The sequence below is a fragment of the Mus caroli genome, chromosome 4, assembly GCF_900094665.2.
Source record: "Mus caroli chromosome 4, CAROLI_EIJ_v1.1, whole genome shotgun sequence".
Classification (NCBI taxonomy): domain Eukaryota; kingdom Metazoa; phylum Chordata; class Mammalia; order Rodentia; family Muridae; genus Mus; species Mus caroli.
The window spans coordinates 108,490,824-108,512,882 of record NC_034573.1 but is presented as its reverse complement, the minus strand read 5'-3'; the positions used below and the strand labels follow the sequence as shown (position 1 = coordinate 108,512,882).

Here is a 22,059-nt window from a genome sequence, read left to right as displayed (position 1 = left end):
CACACACTACTGGCGAGCATGTGTTCCCATTGAACAATACTCTCATCTCTGACAGAAGTCAGAACCAAAAAAAAAAAAAAATGTTATGCAAGTACTTTAGGAAGCATTTTCTCATGTTCTTCATATGGCAAGAGTACACATGTCACGTTGTGCATGCTTTTTGTTCATTGATATTTATCCAGAGAAAATTAGACCATGTGCCTCTGCAGGGTTTAGGAACAATGACTTACAGAAGTCTTATTTCTAATACTGCGCTATTAGAAACCATCTCAAGGTCCATAAATACATAAAGAGGTGAGAAAATTGCTCAGCAGTAAAATCCATACCATTTTTTTAATGTGAAATTGGACAGAAAACAGATCTGCTATTACAGAGGATTACAAAAGGAGAACTGGCTCACACCTTTAATCCCAGCACTCTGAGGAAGAGGCAGGGAGAGCTCTGAATTCCAGTCCAGAGTTCTACAGAGGGAGTTCAAGGATAGAGCTATACAGAGAGAGGCCCTGTCTCAGAACAAAAGGTGAACTGGGAATGAGTGGGAGAGGCTACAAAGCAACATTAAGAAACACTCTAGACTTGTGGGGAATGCAGAGGTGGCTCAGTGGTTACAGCGTTGTTTACTCTTGCAGAGGACCTAAGTTCAGTTCCCCAGGCCCAGTTGTTTTTCCTCTTAGCGTAGCGTTTCAGAGCTCACCCGCAGGCTAGTACACGCCAGTACTTCATGCCTTCCTGTGGCTGAATGACGGTTTAGTAGGATAATGACTACATTTTACTGATCCACACATGACCCACTAATGCATATTTAGGTTCTTCGGGGTTTTTTGTTTGTTTGTTTGTTTGTTTGTTTTTTGTTTTTTGTTTTTTGTTTTTTTTTTTTTGAGACAGGGTTTCTCTATATAGCCCTGGCTGTCCTGGAACTCACTCTGTAGACCAGGCTGGCCTCGAACTCAGAAATCCGCCTGCCTCTGCCTCCCCAGTGCTGGGATTAAAGGCGTGAGCCACCACGCCCGGTATAGGTTCTTCTGTTTCTGACTGTTAGAAATAATACTTGTGTGGATGTGTGGACATCATGTACAGGCTTTTATGTGTGCAGCACATCCTCATTTCTCTTGGTACATGCCTAGCAGTGGGATGGCTGAATCATAGGATAACTGTGTTTAGCCAGGGTTCACTAGAGGAACAGGGCTTACAGAGCGAGTCTAACATAGATAGGAGGGGATTGATTAGAATGCCTATAACAGTGGTTCTCAACCTTGCTGATGCTGGGACCCTTGAATACAGTTCCTCGTGTTGTGCTGACCCCCAGCCATAAAATGATTTTCATTGCTACTTCACAACTGTAATTTTGCTTCTGTTATGGGTCACAATGTAAATATTTTTGGAGATAAGAGATTTGCCGAAAGGAATGAAGAGATGGCTCTGCCGTTAAGAGCACCAGCTGCTGTTCTAGAGGACCCAGGTTCAATTCCCGAAACCCTCATGGGTGGTTCACAACCATATGTAACTCGAGTTCCAAGAGATCTGATGCTCTCTTCTGGCCTTTCTGGACACCAGGCATGTATGTGACACAGAGACACATAAGCAGACACACACCCTTACACATAAACATAAAATAAAACACTTTTTCAAAGTGGGTCTTCCCACTTTAAATGATTTAATTAAGAAAAAAATCCTTCCAGGTAGTGGAAACACACACACACCTTTAGTCCCAGCAATCGGAAGGCAGAGGCAGGAGGATCTCTTGAGTTTGGGGCCAGCCTGTTCTACAGAGCAAGTTCCAGGACAGCCAGGGCTACACAGAGAAACCCTGTCTTGAAAAACAAAAAAGAAAAGAAAGAAAAAAAAAAAAATCCCTCACAAGTGTGCCCGGCCACTTGGGTTTCAGTTAGTTTCAGATGTAGCCGAGTTGACAACCAAGAATGGCCACCAGGCCAACTGAGAGACTCCCAGTCTCCATCGTTATACCTGGCCCGCTCTTACGTGAGTGCCAGGGACCCAAACGCAGGTTTTCATGCTTGTGTGGTAGGCATTTTACTGACTGAGCCATCTCCTCAGCCCCCAAAGACCCTTCGAAGCTAAAATAAAGCAAAAAGAAACAAATAAAAAAATCACAAAAACTCAGGCCCTGTAGTTCTAGGAAATTTTCATTGAATTATTTCTTTAAATTTTTTCTCTTTTCACATTTTTTTAACCCAACTTTTTTTTTTTTTGAGATTTTTTTATTTTATGTATGTCTTCAGACACACCAGAAGAGGGCATCAGATCCCATTACAGATGGTTGTGAGCCACCATGTGGTTGCTGGGAATTGAACTCAGGAGCTCTGGAAGAACACCGCTGAGTGCATCTTCCCTACTTTTTTCTTTTCTTTTTTTTTTTTTTTTTTTTTGGTTTTTCGAGACAGGGTTTCTCTGTGTAGCCCTGGCTGTCCTGGCACTCACTTTGTAGACCAGGCTGGCCTCGAACTCAGAAATCCGCCTGCCTCTGCCTCCCGAGTGCTGGGACTAAAGGCGTGGGCCACCACGCCCGGCATCCTACTTTTTTCTTATTTGTTCTCATGTTCTAGCTGTCATATTCTAGGTGTCTAACTTTCTGTCCTATATTCCGAAAGTTTTTCTCAATTTGTTTTTAACCTTTTTTAAAAAAATCATTATTCCTGACATACATTATAGTTTTAAAAAGATGTCTTCTATTTTTATTTATGTTGTGTCTCTTTATGTGTGCTCACAGAAGCCAGCATAGGGCAGTAGAACCCTGGAGCTGTCCTTACCCACAGTTGTGAGTCACCCCATGTGGGTGTTAGGAGTCGAACTCAGGTCCTCGAGACTGGTATACTCTCTCACAAGATGGAGCCATGTCTCCATCACCTAAGTGTGCCCTTTGAGTGGGATCTTCTACAGAGACTTGATGTAACCAACTAAGTTTAAATATTTACTGGTCATTTGCAGAGCAAGTTTTCCAGTTCCCGACTGAAGCCCATTTTCAGCTGGGTGACTGGTTAACTTTCCTGGGTGCCCACTCAGAGTTGACCGACAACTGAATGCATGGACGGCTTCCCCATGTTTAAACCTTTATACTTGTGGGTTGCCGCAGGCCTTCAGTTGGGCCATCTGCAGTGCGTGGCAACAGTCACCACAGATTTTGTTAACTGAACTTGGAGGGTACGTGTTCCCCAGGACAGAATGCCTGCCATAAACAACTCAAAAGGAATGATTTATCTTGGCTCCTGGTTTCACAAGATTCTGCCTGTGATCATTTGGCTCCATATTACTGGGTCCATTGAGGGTTAGGACATCATGGTTGTGGGGGCAGGGGGACACAAGAGCTTCTTCATGGTGAACAGGCAGCAAGGAAATACAGAGAGGGACCAGGGCCAGATACAGGCCCAAGGACTGGTACCAGTGACCACTTCCTCCAGTAGCCCCGCCTTTTTCTGTTACCACCTCCTAATAACCATGCAACCATGCATCATATTTTGGAGCGATCTAGGAATTAATCCACTCATAGGTCAGAGTCCTCATGATGTAATCATTGCCATAGACACACCCAGGAGTGTGTTGCACCTGTCTCTCCTAAGCATGTCTTAATCCACGGCTAGACAGTCCAGATCCGCCCTCCCCACTCTTCATTTCCCCTCCATAGCATTTGAGATTGTGTGGCTTTCGTGCCTAGTCATTTACCTGAACCTGCCCTTGAGGCCACTGGTTGGCTAACTGCTAGGCACAGGTGTCTAGTTTCATTGTCCCTTGGCTATTAACTTAGCACCACAGAATGAGTAAATGATAAAGGTTTCCTTCGGCTTTTGGTTCTGGTCCAGGGTCAGGGGTCCATGTCCAGTGAGACAGCCCTTTTGCTGGCAGAGTCCTGAAGCTGTGCAGGGGGTTGCATGGTGGGAGTTGTTCGCATGAGCTACTCATAGGGCTCCGTCCTGATGTCGCCCTCCGGCCCTAATCACCCGTCAGTGGCTCTACCACTACAGTTGCGTCCATTCCCACCCTGTCTAATACCTCACTGTGGGGACTGAACGCTAGCCTGAGCTTCAGCAGGAGCAAAGCCTGTTCAAACCACAGCCCCAGAGGAAGGGTCCCCAGCGCACGCTTCCCCTTCTGCGCTACGTCTGGCACTGTGGTCGTTTGTCTGTTCTAGAGTACCTGTACTTCCTTCTTCTGCAATCCCAGTTTGGACTGGTCCTCACCTCCCCACATCTAACCAGATCCTACATCTCTCACAGACACACTCAGGAGAGAGCTCCACCTGTCTGCTAAGTGCATCTTAGTCCACAGCTACACAATCCAGATCGGCCCTGCCCTCTCCTCATTTCCTCTCCATAGTATCTGAGATTGTGTGGCTTCCACACTGAGTAACTTACTTGACCCTGTTCTTGAGATCCCCGGCACCACAGCACCACACTAGACTCTTCTCACCCCGACGTGGCTTGCTAGAAGGCTCTCCTGTTGTACCTGCCCGTGTGCATCCCACTGCCTCTCACCACGATCACAGTGGGGTTCTTTGAAGTCTGTTGACATCAGTTTACTGTGTGTGCTCATATGTGTGAGTGTATGTTTGTATGGGTGTGTGCTTGGGTGTGAGTATGCTCATGTACCCATGTGCTCCCATGAGTGGCACACACACATGTATGCACACACATGTGTTTATGTGGGGGGGCTTACAGGACAACTTTCAGAAGTCGGTTCTTTTCTTCCATGTGCAGGTCCTGGGGATTGAGCTTAGGTCCTTAGGTTTGACAACGGGTGCCTTTATCCACTGAGCTGTCTTACCCACCCTTAACAGTTTTTTTTTTATGAGATTAGTATAAAAACTCATTTGTCTACAAAATCTAATCTAAAATGATGTGAATATATTTATAGTCCCTCTCATTTAGTATAAAAATCCACGGCAGAAGTATTTCATTCCAGCGTGTAGCTTCCATGTCTCACAGTGGTGGGGTGTTAAGTAATGTTTGATTTGTGCAGCATATAGATGTTCTAAAATCTGTAAAACTGCCGTGGGCAGGAGAGATGGCTCAGTCAGTAAAGAGTGTGGCTAACAAGCACAAGCCTTGCACGTGCTCCCAGGACCTGTATAAACAGAGGGGAAGGGAGGCAGAGACAGGCCCTGCAGCTTGCTGGCCAGGCACACTTGCCTTCTTGGCACTATCCAGGCCACGAGTGACCCCTGTCAAAAATAAAAATAAAAAAATAAAGATAAGGAACGGCACTGGAGGTTGTCTTCTGGCTTCCACACGCATGTACCCACATGTGCATGCGCGCGTGTGCACACACACACACAGAACAGAAGAAGGAACCTATGAGTTTCCACATTAACTTCTACACAGGAGGAATCAGATCCAAAGACACTGTGTGTGTTGGGGATAGGGGGAGTCTAGGTAGACATGAAAGTCTGCCTCAAACCTGGAACCTTGCAGGCCATGTCGTGCCCTCAGGCAGCTTCAGGTCCCTGCCTCTGCCCTCTGTTCCCTCAATGGTTTCCTCCTATCCTTCGTGCCCAGGCTGGACCATCCAATAGAAGAAACAGTTTCTTCATCTCCTGTCCATCCGAGTCTGCCTCTCTGCCCCTCGGTCATGCTCCTGGCTGGCCTTCACTTGAGACTCCATGTAAAGATGCTCACTCCCTCCAGCACGTACTGGACAAATGACCTGGGGTGGTCCCATGTCTCCGAAGGGCAGCCACGTCGACCTTTCCCGTGCCCCTGGAGCCTCTCAGCTCACTCCCAGGGTTTCACTCTCAGTTTCAGCACGTGCCCACGTCCATCCCATCGTCCGTCCTTCCCTCTGCTTCTTCACACGCGCAGGTGTGTGAGCAGTGCCACCCCCACAGCCTAGCCTTCCAGGGCCAGCTCCTCCCAGACTTCCTGCTCTCCTCCAGTGTGCTAAACCCCCAGGGACTCTCCTGCCTCAATCTTAAGCCAAGTGCCTTTTGTCTCCTGGGATGACATAGCAGTTTTTGCCCTTAATTTCACGGTGACTCACTTTTTAAAAATAGTCTTTGATGTGTCAAGGCCTTTTTTTCTTTTTTTTAACCGTGGTCATTGTATTGACTGGTCCCTGAGTCACATGGATTCTTACCTCCTCAAAGAAACCCTAAGATATTAATTAGGGGTGACCTTTCCCCCTGAAGCCACACACCCCTCACTTCCCATACCTCAGGGCTTTTGCTTACTCATTCCCAGCCTGCCACTGTGGCCTGCTCACCTCACACAGCTGAGGTGCCTTCCCTACACGTCTTTCTAGCTATTCCTAGTAAAAACCCTAGACCTGGACTCCCCCCCTAACTCTTAAGGCTTCTAACACTGTTAGTCTCTGGGATCCTGGGAGAGCTCAGACATTCTTGGACTTCAGGGACCATCTTTGATCTTTCCCTAGCCCTTTATTCCCTGTGCATGCACTCGTGTATTCTTGTTTGCAGGTGGGTAGGTACATGTATGTACACACGCGTGTGGAAGCCCTAAGTTGTGTCACGTGTCCTCACCAGGCTTGCTGATTCTTGGTAGTCTAGCCAGCCAGCTTGTCTCTGACTTTTGAGGTTTTACCTGGGTTCTGAGGATCCAAACGCCAGTTCTTGGCAAACATTTTATACACTAAGCCATTCCACCCTCCTTCGAGCAGCTGAGCTTTGTAAAGGCTTTGGAGCCTTACATGCTTGGTAAGCTGGATTGATAAAATCTGAGGAGAGCCTTCTTGGAAGGAGTTTACTGCATCCGCAGCTTCCACTCTCAGCTGAGTCCTCGAAGCTGGACCGCCGGACGGAACCGATCCCATTGAAATCAGGAACGCCCTTCCTTCCAGTCCGGCCGCCATCTGCGCACCATATTAGGACGCCTTTCTTGTCATCAGTTCTCATCTCTCTTGGCTCACTCTCCTAGGACATTTTTTTCCCTGTGTGTTTCTTCAGTAATCAGTTTATTTAAGTTTTGTTTGTTTGTGTGTCTGTGGGAGTGGGGTGGGGTGGGGGTGGGGTTGAGAGGGAAGCAGCTGAGGAACTAGGGCTAGGGGACTTGATCATTCCAGGATCTAAGCAGTGGAGAAACTGCAAAGGAAACAGATGGCCGTGTGGACGTTAAGATACTACCTGGGGGACTGGAGAGATGTCTCAGTGGTTAAGAGCACTGACTGCTTTTCCAGAGGTCCTGAGTTCAATTCCCAGCCACCACATGGTGGCTCACAACCAACTGCAATGGAATCCAATGCTGTCTGAAAACATGACAATGTACTCATATATACAAATTAAGTAAATACACCTTTTCTTCCTTCCTTCCTTCCTTCGTTTCTTTCTTCCTTTTAAAAAGACACTGCCTCTGGTTGGGGATGTAGCTCAGTCGGAAGAGTGCTTGCCTAGCATGCATGTAGTCTTGGGTTCGATTTCTATCACTCTATAAAACCAGACACAATGACGAACACCTGTGACCTCAGCACTGGGAAACTGGAGGATCAGAAATTCAAGGTCATCCTCTACTACATACTGAATTCACAGCCAGCCTGGGAAACGTGAAACCCTGTCTCAGAAAACAAGCAAGTAAATAACAGTAAGAAAAATAAATTATCATTTCTCTTTATAGATCACCAGCGCCACCCCCACTCCCAGCCAAGTTGAAGGCTCTTTGTAAAGCCAGATTGGTGACTACAGCTTAGACCCATAATCTAACTTGTCCTCTGCTTCTTTTGAGTCAGCCTGTGAATGTGTTGTCCCGGGTGACAAGCGTGCTTTTATACCAGTCGTTAGGAGGGCGGGGAAGGGGGCAGGAAGCAAGCTGCCAGAGGGGACGAGCTCCCTGCAAACGCAGAATGCATCCAGGTAGCAGGAGACAGGAAGAGGAGACTCCTAGGGGTTGGTCAGGCCTCATGGAAACTGAGCAAAGCCAAAACACTAAGGCCTTGAGGAGGGATGCCCCGAGTCATAGCTGGTCACTATGAGCTTCTCTGCAGTGCTCTCAACAGCAGGCTCTGACTCTTCAATGTAATGTTTTACCATGTGAGCTGCAGGACCAAGCATCTAGCCTAGCCTAGGCCCCACCCTCGTCTCCCTTCTATGCTGTGATTGCTCCTAGCACCCCAATACTCTGTGCTTCCCAGTGCATGTCTCCAGAAGGCAGCCCCCAGGGAATGGCTTGACCTTCCTGTTGATCAGGCCACCTCAGTGGTCCATCAGTAGGCCACTCTTAGTCAGAGAAGTCAGCCTGAGTTTGCACAAGCCTGAACTGTGGATATGGTCTTCTGTCTGTCTCACTTCTCATTCCTGTTCTGTTCGTTGCAAATCCTGAAGCCAAGTTTCTATTTGAGAACACGAGCTGGAACCCTTTGCTGTCCTATTTTTGCAAGTTTCTGTTTGTTGTTTTTGATATATGGTAGCAGGCACTCGGTGACTGGCACACTCCCCTCCGTCCTGCTGAGGCCACTGTTTGTTTGTTTGTTTGCTTGCTTGCTTGCTTGCTTGCTTGTCTTTAAAGGCTTCTTGGGGCCTGGAGAGTTGTCTCCGTGGTTAAGAGCACTGACTGCTTTACTAGAGGATCTGGCTTTGATTCCCTGCACCATGCGTCAGCTTATAAACATCTGCGACTCTCAATCCCAGGAGACCCAACTGTCTTTTCTGGCCTCCGTGGATACCAGGCACACAAGTGGTGCACAGACTTGTACTCAAGCAAGACACCCATACATGGGCTGAAGAGATGGCTCAGTAGTTAGAGCACTTGCTGCTCTTTCAGAGGACCCAGGTTCAGTTCCTAGCTCCCACGTGTTGCCTCACAACTGGCTGTATCCAGTTCCAAGGGATCTGTTACTTTCTCCTGGCATCCCTGGGGAACGGGAACTCACGTGGTGCTCATGGAAGGAAAACATTCATACATTAAATAAAAATAAATAAATCTTAAAAATACTCGAACACATGAAAATTGTTTTTAAATAGAAAAATTCTGCTGTGGAGCAGGACATAGCCGTCTCTCCACAGCCTCAGGCAGATGTGGCCGGTTCTTTCTTAGAACACTTCCCACCTTCCTGCTTTCTCCGCTGCAGCAGTCAGCCCACTCTGACCCTAAGCGCAGGAGGTTCTGGGGCGTGCCCTCCCTCAGCCGAGAACTCCCTTCTAGCCTTTGCTTCTGATGGCTCCTGTCTTCAGGTCACCGTCCCCATGCCCTAACACGCCATGGGTCATGTCTGTTCTTCCTCCCCCTTGGCCTTTTAACGTTGTGTCATATCAATCAACCACCCCTGTGAGAAATGGCTTCCTTCATTTTACATACTTGGCATTTCACCCCTCGCCCACTAACGAGACTTTCTTGAGGACAGGGACACTCACATTCTTACTCTTGTGTGTCGCTGTTGTTGTTACTGTGGTGTGTAGGAGGTAGTATTTTCTGTATTAAGGAGCAGTGGAATCTCTCTGATCACTCTTTTTTCCTGTCTTATCACAGGGACATGTTAGTTCACATGTTTGAATTCTACCTGTTTGCTTGGGAACAGTCTGTTTGCTCCTCATTCTCCCACTCCTGAAACTCGCACGGGGTGGAGAGCAGAAGATCTAGATGTGGAACATCTAGGGTAGCAGGCAGGCGGCACCCCAGAGTACAGCTCATTCACACATGCCTGGGGCTTTCAAAGCCTGGGCAAAACCTAAGACTATGGGCTGCATTCTCTTCCCTACCCCTCTGGAGTCTCCACATTCTGCTTCAGAAACCAGACACAGGAAACATCTGACCGTAATAAAAAGCTTCCAGTAAATTCTAGCTTTCCTCATTGTGCAGCGAGCTCTGTCATGCTTTGGTCTGGGATTCTGTTCGGTCACTTGTGCAACACACCACATGGCTGCCCGCCTCTGGCCTAGGAGCCAGGAACAGCTGGAGCCTGGAACGCCCAAGTAAAAATGACTTATTTGTTAGCTTCAGAGGGAGAAATCTGGATTCTTGCTCTGTTGCTTGCAAAGCAAACGTCTCTCTTTGTTGAATGCTAAGTTTTCCCGTAAACTGTCATCATGGTTTATAACTAAAATAATCTTACATCCTTTAGAATAAACACAAATAATGAATCACCAAACTGGTCTATGCCTTTAAGACTGAAAACAAAATTTATTTGAACTTACACAGAGCATGAATATGTCACACACACACCCCCCAACCCTGTTCATGACATCTCAACTCTGAAGACGCATGTTCCCTGAGCACAGCGACCATTGCAGAGACTCGGCTTTCCAGGAGACAGCCACCCCCACCCCCCTCCAGGCTTCTCTCCCAAGACCCTGATCGATCACTCTTTACCTGTACCTTGTCCATCTTCCTGGCCTGCAAGGCAGAGACCTCTCTTACCGAGCATTGGTGCTTGGTAATGTTTGCGGGAAGGGGCCTAGAGCTGATGAGGGAATGCTGCCTAGCTTGTGCAAAGCCCTGGGCTCCATCCCTGGGACCGAGGAACAAACTGTGGGAAGGAAGGAAGAAGAAAAGAAGAGAAGCGAAATTGGGTTGACCAGGAGTTGATGTGTAACTGCTCTGAGCTCTCAGGATGGCCCCAGTAACTGAAAAGTCGAACAGCCCTCACCACAAATAATGGAAGAGATCTGGAACCTGCCGTGCCTTGGCTCCAATACCAGCGAGTGTGTGCTGGAGCAGTTATTTTTAATCTTTTTCTTCTCCCCTTCCTCCTCCCCTCTCGCCCTACTTCACACACACACACACACACACACACACACACACACACCCTCATTTCTGGTCCCAAGCAAAACTCTCCCACCTCAGCTCAAATAGCTGGGACTCCAGTGAGCGCCGGGACTCCAGTGAGCGCCATTACCCAGCCCCACCCCCACCCACTTGATACAAATAACACATGTTCACTGTGGACATTTTGTAGAGTCTTGCCACCAAAGGCAGCCACTACCAGCAATTACTGCTCTTTAGTTATTCAAGTAAGGTCTAGCTTTTTTTAATATGTGGATCAAAAAAATTTCAAAAACAGATTATTAGATCAGGATTGCTTATGAGTGATAAGAAAGTAAATTACAATTGGAAAAATGTCAACCAGTGAAAATCAGGTACTTAAAATTTTATTATTTTTTTGCATCTGGGGGAGGAGTGTGTGTGTGTGTGTGTGTGTGTGTGTGTGTGTGTGTTTGTGCGCAGGGCTAAGGTTGACATTAGGTGTCTTCCTTGACCTACACTTTGTATTTTTGAAGCAGGGTCTTGTGCTGAGCTCTGAGCTCACTGTCTAGCTGCCCTGCTTGCCCTGACCGGTTCCCCAGCTCTGTCTCCTGCACTCTGGGATGACACCGGGCCTCATCGGTCGCACCCACCTGCATTTTCACAGGCCTGCTGGGGCTCAGCCACTCCTCACACTGTACAGCCAGGGTTTCATTCACTGAATCATCTGCCCAGCTCTTGAGCTGCCTCTAGAAAGGCTGCCCATCTTGGCAGGCAGCTCCTCAGGAGGTCTTCCAAAGCCTCCAGGTGAGGCAAACCTTTTTCCTTCTCACCTTGGCCGAGGATTTAAAAGGAAGAACACATCTCACCAAGATGAAGCAGACACAAAACACCGCGATAAAAGGACAGCACTCCTGAGTTAGACTCAGCTCATTGAGAGACCTGATGGTTCACCCACCTTTCTGTAAAGAACAAGCTGTCCTGCCTTTTTCTTGGTGGATTTCAGAGCACATGATCTGCCCTTACCTGAGATGCGGGATACTAGCTTCTGGATCCTTTCAGGAAGCCCGTCTCCAGCTCACTGCCCAATGGTTCTTAATAAACGTATTTCCAATGGTTTGTGGTCTGGGCATTTCTCTAGAAACTGTCCTTCTGCAGTGGCTTGAGAGTCAGGCGTGGTGCTAGTGACGTAAGCTAGTGATGCAACCGTGAATGAGCAGCTGCCGTGGCTGCTTTCATTGAGCTTCTGTGCTAGCGTGGGAGCCTTGTTATGATAACTATGTTGAATTTCTGTGTGTAGTGAGATCTAGAAGATACTGTAGAGTAGGCCGTGGCTGCATACACATGTCCTGCATGCCTGGCTAGCTCTCTCTGCAGCGAGTGAGCCTTTTGAATCTGATCTCTTGAGTCTGGGGTGTTTGGACCACACCTCATGTAGGTATCCCTCGATGTGTAATTGCTGTGCATTGGCTTTTTACCATCATTTGAGACTGGGTCATATGTTAAGAGACGGCCATGCTACAAACTCAAGAGATGTTGCGGGAGAAGCAACATCACTGGGTCCCCTCTCTGCTAGGACTTGAGTCTTTGAGTTGCTTGGAAGCACCTGCTCCCTTCTTCCTTCAGGTCTTTACGGACATGAGGCCATCTCTGTGCCTGTGGTGCTCATTCCATTCTTGTTGGCTTTAACCCTCAGCATCCCCATCAACCCTAGCCCAAGGTCCAGTTTCTCCAGAGAAGCTTTTCCTGCGCAGCGCCCTCAGGCTGGTCCCTAGCACCGACAGCAATGTCTTCTCTGATTTGTTCTTCTTGGTGTCTAGCTAAATAGTTTGTCCTCTGATAAGGTCTCTTTCCAAGATGAAAGGCAAGGAGACCCACGGGAGCACAGACCACGTGTTGCTGTTGTTGCTGCTGACTACGGTATCATAGTAGTCTAGTACATAGTAGATGCCCAACGAACATTTCCTGACTCTGTGAATGACAAGAAGAACGCACTATGGACACCGAGCCCTGGAACTGTCTTTCTCTCTTTGCTTTGGCTGCTTGGGAGCTCACACCCCACCCCCACCCCCTTGATTCTGCCTGCTGTGTTTGCAAAGGCCCTGGTGGCATGGGCTCTGCGCGCTAATACCTACCCTCTCTTTGACATATTCGCTTTATTATTGCAGCATATGCTATAAATTATTATACTCTACTTTCGAGGTTTTATTGGGGGGTGGGGTGGGAATAGCAAACAAACACGCATCTGGACATAAGAAAGTGAGCTGCCAAAGGGGAGGAGTCAGTGCTTTTAGGCTGCTGCAGGCTTTGGGTGGAGCCATCAGGCCCTTGTCTGACTACAGAAGAAAGACATGAACTTGTCCTCTTGTGTTACAGATTCATTGCTTCTTTCCCTTGACTCCGCTGGACAAACCCTAGGCACAGGTACCAACTCCCCGCCCCCTCTGTCATCTCTTCAGCCCTTTGTGGTGCAGCCTGATGAGTTGGGGGTCCCGGGGGAGGGGGAGAGAGCCACAGAATTATGGAAAAGGCCCCAGGGCTTTGCCATGGAGGGAGCAGAAGGTCCCAGCGGGAAACACTTTTCCAGTTGTTTTCCAGGCGGACACTGAGCTGGGTGCGGTGGCACTGGCAGAGGCAGGTAGGTCTCTGAGCCTGAGGCCTGCCTGATGGGCACGAGGAGTTCTAGGCCAGCCAGGGCTGTCACAACTGGTACTCTTCCTCCTAGAATTGCGATGGTTCGTGTGAGAGGCTGTCTAGTCTCTGAATGCATACCCTGTCTCAGAGCAGGGCAGAGGGCTTTGAGGGACCACCAGCTCTGGGTATGATGAGCATCAGGGCTCCCCTACAGAATGGCAGGCAACTAGAGCAGCCAGCTTCCTGAGGACAGCCCTATGCCCTCCATTGTACATTCACACACACACACACACACACACCACGTGCTCTGGTGGAGAACTCCTGGAGGGAGCGCTGCACCTGCCTGCACCAGTCACAGGCAGACAAGCCCTCCCTTCCAGTGTTTACTGTATAGACCTCACTGTTCGGCACACACTGTTCTGACGCCGAGTCACTGAGGCCAGAAGGTGGCTGTCCTCGTCAGACACAGTCCACCTGCCCCATACCTCAGTTCTTGTTGGCAGGGCAGGAAGGACGGACAGACAACTGCTTTAATTCTTCAGCTTGCTACCCCTGGGGAGCTCAGAACAACTGCACACCAGGGGAAGGATATCCCTATATGATTCAGTGAAGCTTTATCTCAGCTTGAATCCCAGAAAGACCGTAGCTGGCCTTTGGAGGGTAGTTAGTCTCTTCCGCTGACCTCATACACAATCAATTCATGTTCACAAGGCCCAGGCAGTTGTGGTAGAGAGGACAAGAGGAAAGCTGTTCCTCCCACCGGGGACAGGGCCTACTCTGTGTCTGTGCTGTACGGAAAGCCTCACAAGTCCCTCGGCTATTTATCCCTCACACTGGCTTTGATTTCCTTCTTTCTTTTCTTTTTTTGGTTTTTCGAGACAGGGTTTCTCTATATAGCCCTGGCAGTCCTGGAACTCACTTTGAAGACCAGGCTGGCCTGAACTCAGAAATCCGCCTGTCTCTGCCTTCCGAGTGCGGGGATTAAAGGTGTGCACTACCATGCCTGGCTTGAGATAGGGTCTTATTGCTGGCCTGAAACTTCTCTGTACCACGCCCGGCTCAGCTTTGATTTCTTTAACTGACCTGGAACACAGGGTCACCTGTTCAAGGCCCATCCATCCATACCTGGCCAGCTAAAAAGCTCACACTTGGCCTTTGCTGACCATGTGTGCCACTGTCCCGTGCCACATGGGGCCCCTCCACCACAATGCTGAGGCATGCATGAGAAGTCACTTCAACTGACTGGACAGGCAAGGAAGATCTTAAAGGAACCCCAGGTTGCCTCTGTGTTATGAGAAAAGATTGACAGCATAATACATCACAATTAAGGACTTTTATTATCAAAGACCTCCTTTAAGACAGTGGAAAGGTATCGTGAAAGAGAGATCTGCATCATAATTAGCTAGCAAAGAATTTGTCCCTAAAGCCAAGAAACTACAAAAATCCTTAAGAGTGAACACGCCAGTGTAGAAATGAGCAGAGGACTTGAAAAAGCATTTCAGAAAAGAGGTCCATAAACCTAGGCAGAGGTTCTCAATTACGTTAGTACCCAGGAAAGTGAAAAGGGAATCACTACAGGTCCAAGGAACCACCAGTCTCAGAAGCTTGACCATCCAGCGTTGACAGGGCCATGATGGAGCAGATGCCAGTCTCCTCCAAGTGAGAGGTCAAGTTTATACAATCACTTCAGAAAAGACGGTGACAGTGTGCAGATAAGTATAAACCACACATACCCTAGGCCCTGGCAACTCATCTAGACAGCTTTGTCACAGGGGTGGATGCTATCTGTGCTCAGGTACCTGTCACACATGAGAGGGCTGCTGCACTTGCCTGTGCTCTGGTGACAGCCACAGCCAGACACCCGCCTTCCCTTCCCTTCCCTCCCCTCCCCTCCCCTCCCCTCCTCTTCCCTTCCCTTCCTCACTCACTAATTCACACCCTGCCCTTTGACCCACCCTCACTCAGGTCAGGGAGGTGGCTCTCCCAGTCCCAGGCAGTACTCAGAATTGTAAAATCCAAATATAATGCACATATAGGGAAAACCAGTAATTATGCAAGTGTCCCATTTGTAAGAAACAGAAGAAAATGATCAAACTATATATAGACTTAACACCATGCAGAATTCTCTTCTTATTTTTATTTTTATTTCAATGTTTATTTCTTGAGACATGGTCTTGCTGTGGATCCCTCACTGCAGAGAGACAGAACCCTGGCCGTTGTGGGATCTTTGTGGACCAGGCTGGTTTCAAACTTGTGGCAATCCTCCTGCCTCTGCCTCTGCTTATGCTTCCCGAGCTCATGCCCACACCTGGCTTTTGAAGGTAGTGTCTCACTAGGTACCCCACTTCTAGCTGGCTGGGTCCTCTCTGTGTAGCCTAGGGTGGCTTCCAGCTTGCAGCAGTCCTTGAGCCTTCCAGGTTGCTGGCATGGCAAATGTGTGCTCATGCCACCAAGCTCCACTGTAAGAGATGAGAAAAAAATTTAAGTTTTATTTATTGTATTTCACTTCTGTGGTGCTTGGAATTGAACCTGGGGCTTTGTGTGCGCCAGACAAGTGCTCTACCATGCCCAGCAGTTACACAGATTACATGCCCAGTTATACAGTTACATGCCCAGTTACACAGTTACATGCCCAGCAGTAACACAGATGAGTCTTAAAGAGAGCAGACAGACAATAGAGAATATATACTGGTTTTTATTTGTATGAACTTCAGAAAGTAAAATGAAACCACATTTGTTTAGATACACAATCCAATGTTAAAACAGCAAGGAGAAATAAGAGACCAAATTCCATAATAGCTGGGGTAGTAGTGGGAACGACTCGGAACTGGACCGTTCCCTCTCGTGGCCTGAGTAGGGGTTAGGGGACTGTTCCTTTCACTGTAACTCATTAGGCTGTACATTAAGATCTTACACGTGTAAAGCCATAACACAGGCATGCCGCAAGCAGCACTCACCTGGTAACAGGAGGAGAAGGGAGGGGGCAGGGAGAGGGGGAGGGGGAGGAGGAGGAGGAGGAGACAGTGTTTATGGAACATCACTGTTGTGAGTGTTCTGAGTCAACTCTCAAAGCAAGGCTTTGCGATAGAGATTGTTAAGGAAATTGACACAGAGAGAGAAGCAAAACTCCTTATCTAACATCAAATAGCAAGTATGCATCAGAGCTCCGCTTGAGTGCAGGCATGCTGGCGCCGGCATCTGTGTTCTTGTCCAAGCAGTTCCTGCCTCTTTTCTCTTCTCATTAATTTTCAAGGGAATTTTGGTCCTTTACCTCCATCCCTCCTGGAGTTATAAGAACATACATATATTAGGTTTAAATTGCAAATGACTATGGACCACAGGATATAGTTCTATCCTAACCAGGGTTTCTATGTCTTCGACCGAGCACCATGACCAAAGCAAGCAGGTGAGGTGAGGGCTCATTTGGTTTACACAGTCAGTCACTGTCCATCCTTGAATGAAGGCAGGGCAAGCACTCAAGCTCAAGCAGGGAAGGAACCCAGAGGCCCTGGACCGGGAGGCTGCTGCTTACTGGCTTGCTTCCTCATGGCTTGCTCAGACTGCTTTCTTGTAGAACCCAGGACCACCAGCCGAGAGTTGGCACCACCCACAGTGGGCTGGGCACACATCAATCATTAACCAAGAAAATGCCCAACAGACTCACCTACAACCCAATCTCCTGGAGGCAGTTTTCTCAATTCAGAATCCCTTTTCCCAGATGACCCTGGCTTGGGTCTCAAGGTGATATGATAGAAAACTAAGGACACAGGCTCCCAGGTTTGTACACGGTCCACTGTGAGAGGAGAGAAAGAATGGAGACTCCCACTCTTTCCTCTCTTGTAGTGGAGGATAGATTTAAGCTGATCGAAAGTCAGCTTTATCTTTTTTTAAGATTCAAAAAATATTAAATTGGGTGTGTTTGGGTAGGTATGTGCGTGTGCATGCAGATGCCACAGTGAACAGATATATTTGATCCGTCGGGTGTCCTAGAGCTCCAGGCGCTGCCGGCTCCGACCTGGGCGCTGGGCACTGAACTGAGGTCTTCTGGAAGCAGTGAGTTTTTACTGCAGAGCCATCTCTCCAGCCCCAGCTTTTTAAAAACGAGCTTACAAAGTAATGGGTTTTGTTCCGTCATCTTCATAAAGGCATGTCACATGCAAACTCTGACTTGGTTAGGACTGATCCTCACTGTACCCAGCATTCCATTTTCCTGACTCCACCTGCTAGACTCCTCAGGTCGTCCCACGTCAGTCATGGAGGAACACTGGCCAGCAGTCCTCTGCTTTGCCTCATTCTCAAGAGCAGGGAGAGCTAGCTGGTCAGGCTTTCCTCGGCGGGCGCTGGATTGTTTTATGTGGAGAGACTTCTCATAGCACTGGGCGTACTACATTGCCAAAGAAGTCTTAGTATCTTAGCAAAACAACTTTGGACTTAATCCCTATTTTATGTCCTTTCTTTGACATGAGTAATTAAACATAGGGAAGTGAGATTGCATCCTAGATAAGGGACTGATCACTCCCCACGTCTCTGTCACCAAGCGCCGATAATGGCTTGGACAGAATGCACTTCAAAGCTATTTGAGGACTCTGAAACATTAGTCATAGCAGACAGGATGGGAAGAGTACCAGAACTTAATGCATTATCAAACCAGCAGTGTGTTTCCCAGTTCCCCCTCAGTGTCCCACACCCCAGCCAGCAGTGGACACCATACAAACAGCTCCAGGAAATGGCCTCTGGCTATGTCTCTAGTGTGTGTGTATATGCATATGTCTGTATGTTGGAGGGTGGGGGATCCTAAGGCCTGGACAGAGGAGGAAATCCCACGGTTGTTTTTCCTTCTGTTTCCCTGGTGTCCAGCCCTAAGCTGTCCCACAGTGGTAGCTGAGGTAATGACAGTACCACTGATGAGGACTTGAGAAAAGCTGAAGTCTCAAGAGGGTGGATGAGAGCTGTTGCTTTTTATTTTGATCTCTGCCTTTCTGCTGGTAGTTCTGGATCTGGGAACAGCAGGTCAGAAAATGCATAAAGGACAATGGTAACCGAGGCCCTGGCTTTCTGGCCCAAGGAACCAGAGCACACAGGGAAGAGGAAGAGCAGAAGGAGGTGCTTGAGAAGGCGACCCCAAACACAGGCTTTCAGAATCCACCAAGGGGCGGACGACCTCCCAAGTGTCAGTGGACACTGGTGTCAGCGGGACGTTGGGTGTGCACACACAAGATGGTCTGAATAGGCTGGAAAGTGGTGCTGACAGGGAATCCATAACCACTGAAGGCTGGCCAGGACCTGCTGCCCAAACCCAGTCTGCTCAATTGTCTCCGAAAACAAAATTAACGCCCTCCATTGGAGTCACACAAGGCCTCGTATTTCATAACACAATATTAAAATATCCAGGATATGAGCCAAAATTAATTATCTTATAAAGAACCAGAGAAAGGTGTTGGAGAGATGGCTCAGTGCTTAAGAGCACAGGCTGCTCTTCCAGAGGTCCTGAGTTCAAATCCCAGCAACAACATAGTGGCTCAAAACCATCTGTAATGAGATCTGATGCCCTCTTCTGGTGTGTCTGAAGGTGGCTACAGTGTACTCACATATACTAAATAAATAAATCTTTTGGGAAAATATTTTTATAATTAAATAAACCAATTACAGACCCCACCAGCTGCTGAAGAAAGAGTGTTTGACAAACTGAACCTCTGTTTATGAAGGGACCACTCAAAGGAGCAGCTCAGAGGAGCGTGAATATGATAAAACACATATGAAACGTGTTTTCTCGAAGAACTAATTAAAACATTTTTTAAAAAAAGAAAGAAAGGTCTTTAGCCTGATGCAGGGCATCTGCAAGGACCCACAACCCATAAGCCTGAAATCAGGCTCCACCGCTAAAAGTCTCAGAAAGCGGTGAAGGGAGAAAAGGTCCTTGTGGGTTATAGATGAGCAAGAAAGAGGTTAAACCGCTGTCTCTATGGTCACACAGAGAATCCCAGAGAATCTACGAACTGTGTCAACGAAGACCTTAAAAGGTTCTTTGAACGTCCCCAAATCGGAGCATTTATGGATAAACGTGAATCACTCACAGGACCCGCTGCAAACACTTCTCACACTTCAAACCATGAGCCCAGAGCCTGTGTCGTCCTCCTCCCTGTAGGAAACAGAAACACCCTTCCACCCACGTCCTCCCTCCCTGCTCTTTCTGTCCTCCTCCTCCAACTACTGTCCAAGGTCCTGGCCCCTCTGCCCTGGCCCAGAACCTTTGCTCAGTACTGGGCTGTCTGCTTGTTAGTTGCCTCCCAGGGGCCTTTCTCAGTGAGCCTGGTTCCTGTCTGGTCCTCAGTGTGAGCTCTCTAGGGCCTCAGCCACGCACGTTGACTATGGTCCTAACTGACTTACAAAGTCCACCTTACCTCCATGATTTCACTTCGCCATCTGTGCCCCTCGCTGCCCATGGCCACTTGCTCCTCCTTGGAGATGCTGGGTCTCCTCCTGCCTCTCGGCCATTGTACTTCCCAGGCTTCTCTTACCTCCTCCACGGTACGACTGTCCTCATTGTCCAGTGTCACCCTACAGAAAGGTTACTTTATCTGGGGTAGTCTCTTTAGACACCCGTTCCTTCTCTAGAAAGCCGAGCCTCCACTTATCCTCAGTATTCACCCATTCTAAGTGGCTGGCCCCATCTGCGTTCTGTCACTCTGCCACTATGCTGTAGGCGGCACTGAACCAAAGACCTCGTGCGTTTTGATAGAACAGCTCTTGGCACATTATAAGTTCCTGGTAAAATTTTTTTTAAAGCAGGTTAATGTGTGTAAGCCTGAGTGCAGGCACACATTAACACACATACACACATACACAAGAGAGGCAGACAGAGATAGAGAAATCACACCATGTCCCCATTTTAACTATTGATTAAGACAAAAACCACCTCAGATGCAAATGTTCTTGTGGCTTCCTAGGTTGCTCTTTAAACTGTCTGGCCATTTGTCTTAATTGGCTTAATCTGCCATAATAGAATTGATCTGGTGGCTTGAGAAATAGAAGGTAGAAGCCAGTAAGATGGCCCAGCATGGAAAGGAAGGCATTTGTCACCATGCCTGATGATCTGAGCTCCATCCCCAATACCCACGTGGTAGGAGAGGACACTCTCTCCAGAAGTTATTCACTGACATTACACAAGTGCTGTGGCAATGCACACTCCTCCCACAACACAGAAACACAAAGAATTAATTTTGCCAGGCAGTGGTGGCACATGCCTTTAATCTCGGCACTCGGGAGGCAGAGGCAGGTGGATTTCTGAGTTTGAGGCCAGCCTGGCTACAGAGTGAGTTCCAGGGCAGCCAGGGCTATACAGAGAAACCCTGTCTCGAAAAACAAACCAAACCAAACAAACAAACAAAAAGAATTAAATTTATTTATTATATGTAAGTACTCTGTAGCTGTCTTCAGACAGCTCTCAGGTCTCATTACAGATGGTTGTGAGCCACCATGTGGTTGCTGAGATTTGAACTCAGGACCTCCAGAAGAGCAGTCAGTGCTCTTAACCACTGAGCCATCTCTCCAGCGTGAATTAATTTTAATTAAATAAAAAAATTAGTTAAAGTAGTAGAAGGAGTAATTCCCATTTCATCAATAATGATGCTCCCATGCAGAAGAATAATCCAGTTGATTTAGAGCTGGGCATAGTAACACACACCTTTAATTCCATTGTTCAGAAAGGCAGAGGTGAGCGAATATCTGTGAGTTTGCGGCTAGCCTGGTCTACAGGGCAAGTTTCAGAACAGCCAGTGCTGTGTAATAGAAAAGGTCCCACTTTCTAGTAAAAAGAAAAGGTAACAGAGTTTGGTACAGTAGCACATACCTTAATCCCAGTGCTTGGGAGGTGGCAGGCCAGCCTGGGCTACATGAGACCCTACCTTTAAAAAGAAAAAAAAAAAAGGACTATTTAAGTTTTTTTTTTTTAATTGACATAGACTATGTCCAAGGTATTATGGTATAATCAACATGAAGTTAAGGCAGTGTGTAAGTAGAATTATATATTTACTTGTTCACATGTACATCAATGGGAAGAGATTTCAAAGAACATAACCCATGAAATGTAGCAATTACCTTTAAGTAATGAAGGGAAACAAAAAAATCCCTGCCTCATTGTTTATGAGATTTTTCTAAAATCTGGACTTTTAAATTTAATTTTTTTAAAGATGTATTTGTTTATTATTATATGTAAGTATACTGTAGCTGTCCAGATGCACCAGAAGAGGGCATCAGACCTCATTACAGACGGTTGTGAGCCACCATGTGGTTGCTGGGATTTGAACTCAGGACCTCTGGAAGAGCAGTCAGTGCTCTTAACCGCTGAGCCATCTCTCCAGCTCCCTAAAGTTAAAATTTTTATTTTATTATTAGTGTGTGGAATGTGTGTGTGTGTGTGTGTGTGTACCCCACAGGGTAAGTGTGTGGAGGTCAGTAGACAACTTTCAGGAGCTGGCCCTCCCACCATGGGGTCAGAGGATTGAACTCAGGTCATCAGGCCTGCTTGGCAAGCCCTTTTACCTCCTGAGCCGTGTCCGAGCCCTAATTTGGTTTTTATATTGAATGTGCATTATTTTTATGACTGAAAAATATTATTGTCTGGAGAGGGGTTTCTTATTTTGTTGAACATCTTAGTCCTTCATCTTTATGACAAAAATATCTTAGGCTGTGAGAGTTATAAACCAGATTTATTCCTTGAAGTGCTGAAGGCCAGAGCTCCGAGATCATGGAGCCAGCACATGCAGGGACTAATGAACCCTCAGCACCAGAG

General features: G+C 47.6%; 1 protein-coding gene across 4 annotated transcripts in view; it reads left to right on the top strand.

The window, feature by feature from the left end:
• St3gal3 (ST3 beta-galactoside alpha-2,3-sialyltransferase 3) overlaps positions 1-22,059 on the top strand; it is a 204,733-nt gene that overhangs the window by 69,632 nt on the left and 113,042 nt on the right. For 2 of the 4 annotated variants that reach the window (XM_021161383.1, XM_021161382.1), the window contains exon 3: positions 13,011-13,058. The exons of the other annotated variants lie outside the window; for them this stretch is intronic. In XM_021161383.1, coding sequence (XP_021017042.1) covers positions 13,011-13,058 — 48 coding nt within the window. The remainder of the gene's footprint in view (positions 1-13,010; positions 13,059-22,059) is intronic. 4 annotated transcript variants of the gene reach the window in all.